The 13476-nt window shown below is 36.7% G+C and overlaps 1 protein-coding gene across 16 annotated transcripts in view; it reads right to left on the bottom strand.

The window, feature by feature from the left end:
• ROBO2 (roundabout guidance receptor 2) overlaps positions 1-13476 on the bottom strand; it is a 1429762-nt gene that overhangs the window by 108918 nt on the left and 1307368 nt on the right. For all 16 annotated transcript variants that reach the window (XM_070455070.1, XM_070455067.1, XM_070455068.1 and 13 more), the window contains 2 exons: positions 8969-9093; positions 3800-3971 (listed from right to left, as the gene is read on the bottom strand). In XM_070455070.1, the coding sequence (XP_070311171.1) occupies positions 3800-3971; positions 8969-9093 (297 nt within the window). The remainder of the gene's footprint in view (positions 1-3799; positions 3972-8968; positions 9094-13476) is intronic.

The raw sequence follows: 13476 nt of genomic DNA on the forward strand, positions 1-13476 counted from the left end.
TGGATTTGATCAATAAAGTAATTGAAAATCTCCTGGCCAGAAAGAACTTTCAGTTTCAAGGATGTTATGGGTGAAAGATGACCACAAGTTTCCATGACACTAAGGTCGGAGGTTAAATGAACATTTAGGGCTTCCAGTGATCTGTGAACAGTTGCATGGTTTTTTCTAACTATGCATTATAAATCCTCAGTAAACCATTCATACAAGATCACTGTGACATCTGTTGTCAATATTATATATAAATACATTTCTTCTCTCTAGTCCTTACAGATTCTATCGGCTCTACTCCAAATTCTCACTTCAATTTTCTACTTTTCTGAGAGAAAAAAGGGGAGAAGAAAAGAAATGAAGAATAGAGTTAACAAATTAATGAGAAAGTATTTTAAAGGGATATTTTGAAATTCAAGTGTATTAAAACATCTTAGCTCTATCTATAAACAGTAAAATTATCACTCAATAGTACCTTTCATCACCATTAATAATCTCCTCTCATGTGAACACTTGAGTTAAAAATATTTCCAAGAAAGCAAGTACAAAAATGTAGTAACAGAAAACATTGATATAGATGTTTTGCTTGTTTTTCTGAACATGACATATGTTTTCATTCTACTTTGGAACTTCATTTGGCTCTAAATCACCCTAGATCATACCAAACAACATGTTCAAAATGAAGATGATGGCTTACATATTATTAGACTGTTAACTAACCTGAAAAATTCAAAACTATGAATAAAAGCAGAAGTCGTCAGCGAATGTGTCATCAGCAAGTTAATATTTAGAGACAGAGTTATATAAAATAAGGTGTCTGTGTGTGTGTGTGTGTTTAGATATCAAAGTTATATTTCTTTACCGTCAAAATCAACAACTGCATAACCTACATACAACTTTCTTGCAAGATGATCTTGACGTTGTGATTACTTATTCAAGTAAAAATCAATGCAGAAATTACAATTCAAACAAGTTGTAATAAAATGTTCAGAGCCTTTCAATTCAGGGTGGGATGGGATGAATTGGATGTATTCACTACTGACACTGTGTATAAAACCGAAATCTAATGAGAACCTACTGGAGAGCACAGAGAACTCTACTCCGTGCTCTGTGGTGACCTCAGTGGGAAGGAAATCCAAAAAAGAGGGGCTATGTGTATACACATTGCTGATGCTGCTCTATAGCAGAAAGTGGCACAACAGTGTAAAGCAACTACGCTCCAAAACAAAACAAAGTCCTCAAATTTCCTCATCACTCATTTTAAGTCTGACCACAGAAACAAAGCTATAATTACTACTGATTTGAAAGACTGTGTCACCAACAAACATAATTTCTCAAAACGAACTTTCCGATTCATTGTTCTTTCGTCGCTAAGTCATGTCTGACTCTGTGACTCCATGGACTGGAGCCTGCCAGGTTCCTTTGTCCATTGGATTTCCCAGGCAAGGATACTGGAGTGGGTTGTCATTTTCTCCTCCAGGGGAAGCTTCCAAACCCAGGGATTGAACCCATATCTGCTGCATTGACAGGCAGATCCTTTATCACCAAGTCACCTGGGAAGTCCTTCTCTTTCATTATATCAGGTATAATTTTGAATATCTACATGTTTCATGATCCACAGCAGTCACATCAACTGGCTCTTCTATATCATCAATTTTGTTTTCTAAAAATACGGCTTGCCTTCTGCATAATAACTTCTTCATTTAAAAACATTTAAAGCCTGCCTCTTTTAAAATACCATGAGCAGCTGGATTACAGTAGAGCTCTTAAGCATTATATTTGAAGTGTTTCATAGTAGTACAGAACAAAAATATCTTATTTTTCAAGTATAAGTTTCTGGACATTTTTTCTAGTAGAAGAAAAATAAATAAAATATTATATATTTATATATAATTTATATTTATAAATATTCATTATATTAAAAAATATATTTTATTAATATAATCATTAATATATTTGTTCTAGTGGGAAACATAGGAACTTAAAAAGATCAAAAGATATATTTTTATTTTTTAAGAAATATGGATATTTGAAGGGTCAAAGGACTTGCCCATCTAAAGCAAGAATTTCTTGGCACTGTTACCTGTGAACCTGACATCTTCAGTTCCACAGCAGTAAATCTCTGCCATATCAGCAGGTGTAACTCTTAATAACTCAATATCCCTGCAGCTAATGTTTATCTGTTCTATTTATTCCCATTCCTGACATGGTGCTGAATCAGGCAATAGCATGGGCAGACATTAAAAAATATTGCCTTTCTATTAATTTTAAATGACCTTTTAATATACATGTAAATTTGAATTGTATGAAAGCTCAGCAGAGAAAGAAGAGAATCAGAGAGGTCACAGCCCAAGCTCTTGGATCTCAGATGCCAGCATCCAGGGTGGGGGAAGAGGGGAGGCGAATTATACACCTCACAAATATAAGAGAGCAAGAGAGAATTGTTAATCTAAAATATAAAAGAATATGGATTAAATTCATGCTCAGAGGTTCCAGAATATCCAAAACTCCCTACATGTCAACTGTCACAAAAAAGACCTTGCGGAAAAAAAAAAAAATCAGATCATGAAGATATATTTTTCACCTTTCACTATGAATCAGGTGCTTCAGTTAAGATTTGTAATACATATATGCAAATGAAAAATAATTTTAGCATCCATTCATCGTTTAAAGTTAGTGATACAGTCGTGTCCGACTCTATGATCCCATGGACTGTAGCCCGCCAGGCTCCTCTGTCCTTGGAATTCTCCAGGCAAGACTACAAGAGTGGGCTGCCATTTCCTTCTCCAATTCATAGCTTGCAAGGTATTTAATTAATTTAACTTAGTGAAAGTGTAATTTAAAAAATCATAGGATTGTTGTTGCCATTTAGCTGCTACATCGGATCCAACTCTTCATGACCTCATGGACCACAGCACGCCAGGCTTCACTGTCCTTCACGATCTCCCGGAGTTTGCTCAAATTCTTGTCCATTAAGTTGGTGATGCTACTCAACCTTCTTATCCTCTGTTGCCCTCTTTTTTCTCCTCAATCTTTCCTAGAATCAGCATCTTTTCCAATGAGTCAGTTCTTTGCATCAGATGGCCAAGTATTGGAGTTTCAGTTTCAGCATCAGTCCTTCCAATGAATATTCAGGGTTGTGAAGTCATCAGCCAATATATCATCAGCAAGTTAATATTTAGAGTCAGAGTTATTTATAATAAGTTACGTGTGTGTATGTGTGTGTATGTTTAGGTCTTGAAGTTAGATTTCTTTACTGTTAAAATCAATAACTCTATAACCTCCACACAACCTTCTTGCAAAACAATCTTGACTTTGTCATTGCTTACTTAAGTAAAAATCAATGCAGAAATTAAAATTCAAACAAGTTATAAAAAAAATGTTCAGAGCCATCACAATTTGGGGTGGGGTAGGATGATGTGATTAGCTAACTTAAAAAGTCATCTCTGTTTCCTGATATTAAAGATGGTATCCTTTCTTCTCTAGTAAAAGAAAATTATCACTATTCTTTAGAAGTAATCATGTCAGCATAAGATTAGGTATACAGATGGCATGCTTATTTCTATTTCACTAAAATAATGCACCGCTATATTTTTTAGAATAAAATAGATTGTTTTGGATGTTCTTCCTAGGGAAAATAAATAGTGTAAATAGATCAGGGAGAATTAGAAACCATTAAAAATGTTATTTTACCTAGATTCAAACTTACAAGATAAGCATTAATTTCAATGATTTAATTAACAAATAAGAAAATTTCATCCTTTGAAATAAAGATAATTATTTTCAGAAAACAAATCTAATAATATCGCACCATCAGTAACTTCCAGTTGAGCTTTTGCTAAAATACTTCCTGCCACGGTGAGGGCCTGACAGATGTAGTAACCCGCGTCCGAACGCTGAATGTTGGTAATTGTAAGGTCCCCAGTTGGTGACACAGAACACCTACTGTTGGGCTGTTGGGGTTGGTTTGGGAAGAGCAGGTTCTGTGGAAACAAACACAATTTTATCAATATTCTCTTCTCACTCATTAGCAAAGTTATATAAACAGCTATTGCAATTAGAGAAATGTGGTTGAAAAAAAGAAAATACATAGATTTAAAAATATGGTGCTGAAATGTTTAGATGTCACAGAGTGAGTTTCATTGGGAAATGTCATGCCCTCACTGAAGGAACAATCATCTAAAAAATCTAGGTCTTTATTCGGACATTTTATTTCCTCCCTGACACTTTCTGTGAGTTACTGAATATTTCTGAAACATGGTTTCCCCATCTGTAAAATGGGCATAATAACACTTATCTGATGCAACACATAAGACACTGTGAGAATCTGGAATGTAACATTGACTATGTATGTGATTTATAAACTGCATATTCTGTTGATCTTTTTAACTATTTGATGTAATTAACTGAATTTCTTCTAAAGGTGTTCAAAATTGTGACTAAGACTGACAGAGAGACAGCTGAATCTACTTCTGCTGTAAGAATTCTGCAGGTTGTAACAGCTTTGAAAGGAGCTAGGTATAAATGCTAATAAATGCTACCATCTAAGCAAGATTAACCAAACCACTGAAAATGTAAAGAAGATGTGGGATGTTTCTGAAGCATGCATATGATGCTAAAGAATTTTTTCACATTACTCTTCTTAAAAATAAAAAGTTCTCTAGTTTACTATATATCTTGTATTATTACAAACAGCTAAATCACAAATTTGTAAAAGTTCTTATAAGAAAGCGGTAATGTTAACTTGGATGACCTATGCTGCTTTATTGTTGTTCAATTAAGAAAAACATTTGGGTATAATAAATCATATTGAGATATGCTTCCAAGTTGGATTATAAATAAGGATGTATCAATTTTTATGTTGTATTTACTTACCAAAAAAAGAACATTACAACCCTCTGGGATCTGTTTCTCCATATAGTAATTAATTTTCCAGGTTTGTAATTAAACAGTTCCAATAAGTTACAATCAGGAGGTAATAACATTCAATTAAAGGCATAAGACACATTTTCACCTTAAAATGTTTTTACCCTTGAAGGAATACCAATGGAAGAGGATAAAATAGGGTATTAACACTTTTCAATTACGCTAAATGACTTTAATCCTGCGAATGATGTCCTACTTTAATTAGAAGCTCTTCTCTTTATTGCCACATGATGGATGTCCACTTTATTAGATTCGAGTGTGACACTATAAGCCCACTTTACATAAACATTACCGTGTTATTAAACCCTTTCAAAAAGAAGTGGTATTTGCTAGCATGTCAGAAATATAATTTCAAAAGGCTATTGCCCTCCCATAAAATTTGTATTATTTACTATTAATACAGAGGGCTAGATTTTTTCATACATATAAAGCATAATTTGAGAAGAAGCTAATTCTCCTGTGGAGTCCAAATATATTACTGAAATAAACCATCTGAAGGAAAAGGGTCTAAATTTTAAAGCCACTTGAAAATGATAGAATAACTCAAAGTGTGCACTTTCCTACAATTATCCATTAGAATACTAATTTACATAGCACTAATACATCAGATGGGCTTAATTCTCTCCGGGATGTCTTCCTCTACAATGTATTACCAGTCCACCTTCTAAATGATTCGTTGACATGGAAAATGGCATATGATTGAGGTTAACCCATCATCTTTATTCCCTGCTTGTAAGACATAGGCAAAAGGAAATGGATTACAAGCAAAAACCAGGAATTCTACAGAGCTCCTCTTGCTTGAAGTGCCTGGGTATCCTATTAGTGCTAATTGGCATTATCAGCACATATTGAGGAATATGGACCATTAAGTCCAGGCTCTTAACTCTCTCTCTACTGATGGATAGTCATAGATCACTGAAAAAATTGGATACTGCGGACAGTAAGACCGATTTATTTTTCCTAATGTACTAATTCATGATTTGAAAATTTACAATTTGCTCAAGCATTTCTCTTTTGTTCTCACTCACAATCTCCTTTCTCCCCCCCTTTCTATCTCCCTTCCTCCCTCTGCAAACCCTCTCTCTGATGTGAGGGAGATAGGTGAAGAAAACCAGATCTAAGATTATAATCAAATCAAATCAAATCAAATCACCTAACTGGAAATGTTTTTCCCAGAGATTAATTCTCTGGAATTAAAACATGCCACTTTGTCAAATAATAGCAAAAGAAATATTTTAATACTATTTGATCATTACTTGTATAAAAAAATTAAAACACAGTGTAGCATATTTAAATATCATGTTTATTGGGCCACAAGACCAATACACACTTTATGCAATAGCGTGTATAAAACTGGAGCATCTGAGGGCATGTAATTTACACACGAGAAAGCCGAATCTACATGATAATAGATACAATGAGATTTGACCGACTACATGATTTAAAGTGTGAATGTGCAACAATCAGATGGCTTTAGATCATTATATTTGTACCATTTATAAATAATATGCTCACATATATATATTCACAATCAGTGGCTTGAGGAGGTAACTTCTGTGGACCTCACAGCCCCCAGAGTGGGTGGGGGGAAGAGGATACAGGCATGAAGTAGAAACTCCGGTGTCTCCAGGTTCAAGGCTCCCAGCCTTCTCAGGCATGGGGTGGGTCTGGGGACAGTGGCGACCAGAGTGTTCCCGAGCCTCTGTGCCTGGGAAGAGGGAGCCCAAGCAGCCGGCCTGAGCAGAACATAAACTCACCACTTCAGCCAGGAAGAAGGCAAGGCAGGTGCATTCTGCATTTTCCCAATTTCTAACCTTCAAAATGTGTAAAGCACTTTTACATATAAACAATCACATAATCTTCATAAATTACGTGAATTAAAACACTTTATCTTCATATTTTGGATTAGAAACTAAGTTTCAGTAAAGTTAAACTGTACCACAATGATTATAAAATCATAAGGAGGGAAAATGGCTTTAGAATTCTTTCCTTTTCTCAGGTGTGTGTGTGTGTGTGTGTGTGTGTGTGTACATGTTCAAGTGTGTTATAACTGTATCATGTTGCTTTACATTCACTTTAGAGTTTGGGATGTTTTCATCCAAAAGCCACTTTTAAGAATCAAGGAACTCTAAGAGTAGAAATTTATTGTATAGTTGTTTAGGTGTGTTAGTCGCTCAGTCATGGCCAAGTCTTTGTGACCCCATGGACTGTAGCCTGCCAGGCTCCTCAGTTCATGGAATTCTCCAGGCAAGAATACTGGTGGAGTGGGTAGCCATCCCCTTCTCCAGGGGATCTTCCCAACCCAGGAATTGAACCCAGGTCTCCCACATTGCAGATAGATTTTTTACCATCTGAGCCACTAGGGAAGCCCAATTGTATCACTGAAAGTGAAAGTCACTCAGTCGTGTCTAACTCTTTGCAACCCCATGGACTGTATAGTCCATGGAATTCTCCAGGCCAGAATACTGGAGCGGGTAGCCTTTCCCTTCTCCAGGGGATGTTCCCCACCCAGGGATCGAACCCAGGTCTCCCTCATTGCAGGTGGATTCTTTACCAGCTGAGCCACAAGGGAAGTCCAAGAATACTGGAGTGGGTAGCCTATCCCTTCTCCAGCGGATCTTCCCAACCAGGAATTGAACTAGGGTCTCCTGCATTGCAGGCAGATTCTTTACGGACTGAGCTGTCAGGGGAGTCCAACTGTATCATTATTAACTGATAAAAAATGATGGCAATTAAGTCCTGGAACCATCCTGATGTGGGATGAGGCAGTGGCCAGAACTTTACCTTATCCTTTCCACCACTGTCTTTACATCCCACGAATTAAGGGGGAAGTGAGTCCAACACAGAGCACTGCAGAAAAGGAGAAAGATAAGTTGCCCATCCATACTGACGTGCTAAAACTGCTGGCGTGGGGTGGAAGAAAGCTGTATGGGAATCTGAAAGAATGAAAAATGACAACGGCTGAGGGGAACTTCCTGAGAGGAACCTCCTCCGAGATGGTCTTACATGAGTTTTGATCTACAGGTTCTTTCAATTTCTTCTAAAGTGTTTTCTATCTCTGGCAAAATTTTTGGACTGCTTGAGTCTTTTAGTCATCGTTTCCTATTTGTCCAGGAAATTCATCTAAAACTTGGACTAACAACAGGGGGGGGTCCCTTCCTAAGACCTACATGGCTCCTTGGGAATGCCTCTGGAGAGTCTAGAACGAAAATATCTCTAGGGAGTTCCCTAGAATTCCCTTGGGAATGCACAGATTAAATTCTTAGACAAAGAACTCAGTTTCTATTCTGGTTTAAGGGGAAGCTCCACTCATTGCTTCAGAACCTAGAGGCTTGAGCTTGCCCAAGCTTGGACCAAGTTCTAAATGAGAAAAGTGGTGCATTCAATTCAATTTGCTTGTAGCAGAGTCTAAGAGACCATGCTGCCCAGAGAGGGTCCTAGAGGAAAAATCAGGACACAGCAAAGATCAGACAGGTATTGCTTCTTTCTGCTATTTAATGTATTATTTCCTGTCTAATTCCACTATGAGGGAATCCAGAGGGATGAGGAAAGAAAATATTTCTACTACTCTTAAATGGAAGCATGTTTAAATTAATGATAAAGAAAAGGTATTTATACTATCTATTTATGAAAGGGGGTTGAAACTGGTTTCTAGACTAATTAATGACAGAAATATTTTTGACTATTTACATGTACCCAGGATGTTCTAAGTGCTTTATAGATATACTAACTCAATTATCTCAATGTAGCTCAATGCAAGGAAGCATACTTCTGTTAAGACATTTTAAACAGCTGCAGGTTAGACTTTTTCAGGTAATTTAGTTACACTGTATTGTATCTCCTCTATGTAAGATAAAATTTTTTAAAAATTAACACTCAAAAACAGAATGTTCTATTAAAACCTCTGAATCTCTCTTATTTTTAGAATCAACTGGTCTCTTTTTTAGAAATAAAATGCATTCAACTTTGATAACAAGAAAGGCAAGACAGACTTTGAGGACCACCAGAGATGGGGAGCAGAGATTTCAGAAAAGCAGTCAAAGCTTGCACTCACCTGGCTGCCTTCTTTTTGCCAAAAAACTGCTGGCTGTGGGTTTCCTTTAGTTTCACAGGGAAATGTCACTGTTCGACCTTGAGCAACAATCTGATCTCTTGGCCTAACCACAAACTGTGGAGGAGCTATAATTTAAAAGGAAAGAAAGTGTGTAAATATAAACTGTTGACAAAGAAAAATACATTAAAGGGAAAGTCTGATACGAGGGGGACTGCTCAGTGCCAGACAGAGGCTACAGATGTTGATTTACTTTTAAGTATTTCTCAAAACACAATGGGAAAAAAAAGAGCACTCTATCAAATGTGAGGACAGAAGTAAATGTATTAGTAGACACATTTTATTTATTTTTTTTAGACATACTTTAAATGTACGCTGCAAATCTTGCAGCCCATATACTTGCAAAGAAAAAGTAGATTTTTTAATGATATTCTAAAGTTTTTAATAAATAAACATGGTTTCCCCATATGGTTTTGTGTTTTGAATGAAGACAGAAAAAAGACACTGCATTATTCAAGTATCTACTTCCTGTGGCATCAATCTATTGACAAACATGAATTGCTCTTACAATATTTGCAAGACATTGTACTAGGCACAGGGATACCAGAAGGCATAGAATATAATCTCTATTCTCAAAGTGCTTAGAGTGCTTAAATTCTAGATTTGAGGACTTGAAGTGTTGAAAACATCAAATTGAAGGTGTGGGAATTACATACAGAGATAACTAACACTATACAAAAACACATGAACGTGGTTGACTAATTCAATTCACTTAGATTAATAAGTATTTGGCAATTATTATGTTCCCTTACTGGGCACTAGAAACTGAAAATTATTCAAAATATTGAAATATCAATAACCTCAGATATGCAGATGATGCCACCCTCATGGCAGAAAGCAAAGAGGAACTAGAGAGCCTTTAAATGAAGGTGAAAGAGGAGAGAGAAAAAACTGGCTTAAAACTCAACATTCACAAAACTTAAGATCATGGCATTTGGTCCCATCACTTCATGGCAAATAGATGGGGAAACAATGGAAAAAGGGACAGACTTTATTTTCTTGGGCTCCAGAATCAGTGCAGATAGTGACTGCAGCCATGAAATTAAAGGACAGTTGCTTTTTGGATGAAAAGCTATGACCAACCTAGACAGCATATTAAAAAGCAGAGACATTACTTTGCCTACAAAGTTATGTCTAGTCAAAGCTATGCTTTTTCCAGTAGTCATGTATGGATGTAAGTGTTGGACCATAAAAAAGACTGAGCATTGAAGAACTGATGCTTCTGAACTGCGGTGTTGGAGAAGACTCTTGAGAGTCCCTTGGACTGCAAGGAGATCCAACCAGTCCATCCTAAAGGAAATCAGTCCTGAATATTCATTGGAAGGACTGATGTTGAAACTGAAGCTCCAATACTTTGGCCACCTGATGTAAAGAAGTGACTCACTGGAAAAGACCCTGATGCTGGGAAAGATTGAAGGCAGGAGGAGAGGGGGATGACAGAGCACGAGATGGTTGGATGGCATCCCCGACTCAGTGGACGTGAGTATGAGCAAGCTCTGAGAGATAGTGAAGGACAGGGAAGCCCGGCGTGCTGCAGTCTATGGGGTCACAGAGCTGGACATCAGCAACTCGGCGCTGAAGATACACAGATAAAAGCATCTGTATCGCAGCCATGAAGGTGCTTACACTCTAATAGAAAAGATGAAACATGATCACGATGAAACCAATAACGAAATGAAAACAACAGTTCTGTAAGACTGTGGTAAGATCAATGACAGAGGTACTCTCAGAGCTCAGAGAAGCCCTTAAATTTTAGCATACATCATAAGTGTCCTAGGACTTTGGGAAGAAGGGATCCCTTTGTGTTATGGTAGCTGTAAAAGGCTTTATGCAGGGGGTAGATACTACGAAGATTTGGAGGAAAGAGTGGCATTTAGAGAAGTGGAGAGATGAACACATTCTAAAGAAAGGAGCTAACTGAGCAAAGCATAAGAAGCGAAAACACATCTAGTATACATTGAGTAATAGAGGAGGAATGGAGAGTCCCCACTGTATAAACATCACTGGCTACAAAAAAATGGATTTGTATCAAGCCCTTCTTTTCAGTCTAAGAAAGGCCTGAGAAGCCAAACTGAGGATTTTATTCTGGCTGCTTTTAAGCTAAGGAGTGATAAATGCAAAGCAAAAGTTTGGAATCTTTACCCCTATAACGAATGTAGTCTATAGTTTGTGAGGGAGACAGATTAGTCAATAAAGTAGGTTTTTTAATTGAAAGACCAGTAAAATGGTGCAGGCAAAACCAGTGATACCACGGTATCAGTAAATCCATTAGAAAATATAGGGATGGGGTAAAAATGCTAAGAAAGTTCAGGTTTAAATTTGGGGCTAATTGTAAAGAGAAAGAAGAAAGTGAAAAGGAGGACAGTATGTAACAGGAAGTTTTCACAAGGACATCATCTTCATAGCAAAACCCACTCCTGATGAAGAGAAAACAGCAGCTTTATTCCATGACCTTTCTAATCATTTGTTTCCAGAGTAACTCCTTGCTTAATACTAGAAAACTTCAGACCAAGAAAAAATCTACAATGAACTCTAATTTTTAGAACCCGGAGTACATGGCTACAACCCTAATATTTGAACTCTGAAGAATTTTAACAATAGCACCATTCATTAAAGTCCTTCACCCAGAATTCTTCCAGTTGTTTAAGATTACGTAACTGGAGGTCCAAGAGTAGAATCAGTGTAGGGTGGCCTCAAACATCACCCAATTACTCATCCTTACAAGAAGACGAGCGTAGAAACAGCAGCAGCAATTTTTTTTTTCCCCAAAAACTTTACTGAAACTTGTAGTGGCTTATTTTTCGGGGTTCTATTATACTGCTTCCTAATTCAACACACTCGGCACATACATTATGGGCTGAAGGAATAAATCTACTAAGTGAAATTTTCTTCTACAAATATAAATAACAGAACACTCAGTTTAACAGGATGGAGAACCCAGATTTATAGATCTATTTGAACAGAACGTGGTTTATGTTGCCCTATATTTTCAGGAGATTATGTGCTTCTTACAATCTTGTTATTTCTACACAATTCCACTGAATCAGTAGTATCATTGATTTTTGTTCTCTATGTTTTCTAACAAGAGTGATAGTTTAAATCAATGTTACAAAATTACTTTAAGAATGACTCTGAAAACACTGCAGTGTCCATTTCTCAATAAAGATGTGAAACCACCAGATACTTACACCAAAAATATTAAGATTGTTCTCTATAATCTGTAATATCTAAACAAAAATTATATATATTAAGAAAAATTTAAAGATAAATGTGTATTTCTTTACTTCTTTTAGTAATTCTATGAAAAAGTTTACTTCCGAAATGGACATTAAGTAAGTAAGAAGTATTGAGTAACTTAGTTTGTATCTCATCATAAAAATGAAAGTCAGTAAAATAAAAATTAGCCTTTGATAAAAATCACATATACAGCTTATTAGTTCATTTGCATTGCTTTGGACAAGAAATAATCTAAATTGACTCTCATAAGTAGCTAGTAAAATAACAGTAAGAATTTAGAACTTCCAGATATTCAAGCTGGATTTAGAAAGGCAGAGGAACCAGAGATCAAATTGCCAGCATCTGTTGGATCATCGAAAAAGCAAGAGAGTTCCAGAAAAACATCTACTTCTGCTTTATTGACTATGCCAAAGCCTTTGACTGTGTGGATCACAACACACTATGGGAAATTCTTCAAGAGATGGGAATAGCAGACCACCTGACTTGCCTCCTGAGAAATATGTATGCCGGTCAAGAAGAAACAGTCAGAACTGGACATGGAACAACAGATTGGTTCCAAATAGGGAAAGGAATACATCAAGGCTGTATATTGCCAACCTGCTTATTTAACTTATATGCAGAGTACATCATGAGAATTGCCAGACTGGATGAAGCAGAAGCTGAAATCAAGACTGTCGGGAGAAATAACAGTAACCTCCGATATGCAGATGATACCACCCTTATGGAAGAAAGCAAAGAACTAAAGAGCCTCTTGATCAAAGTGAACGAGGAAAGTGAAAAAGTTGGCTTAAACTCAACATTCAGAAAACTAAGATCATGGCATCGAGTCACATCACTTCATGGCAAATAGTTGGGGAAACAATGGAAACAGGGACAGACTTTATTTTTGGGGCCCCAAAATCACTGCAGATGGTTACTACAGCCATGAAATTAAAAGATACTTCCTCCTTGGAAGACAACCTCTGACGAACCTAGACAGCATATTAAAAAGCAGAGACATTACTTTGCCAACAAAGGTCTGTCTAGTTAAAGCTATGTTTTTTCCAGTTAGTGATGTATGGATGTTAGAGTTGGACTATTAAGAAAGCTGAGTGCCGAAGAACTGATGCTTGTGAACTGTGGTGCTGGAGAAGACTCTTGAGAGTCCCTTGGACTGCAAGGAGATCCAACCAATCCATGCTCTAGGATATCAGTCTTGAGTGTTCATTGCAAGG

Source organism: Odocoileus virginianus, chromosome 25 (genome assembly GCF_023699985.2).
Source record: "Odocoileus virginianus isolate 20LAN1187 ecotype Illinois chromosome 25, Ovbor_1.2, whole genome shotgun sequence".
Taxonomy (NCBI): domain Eukaryota; kingdom Metazoa; phylum Chordata; class Mammalia; order Artiodactyla; family Cervidae; genus Odocoileus; species Odocoileus virginianus.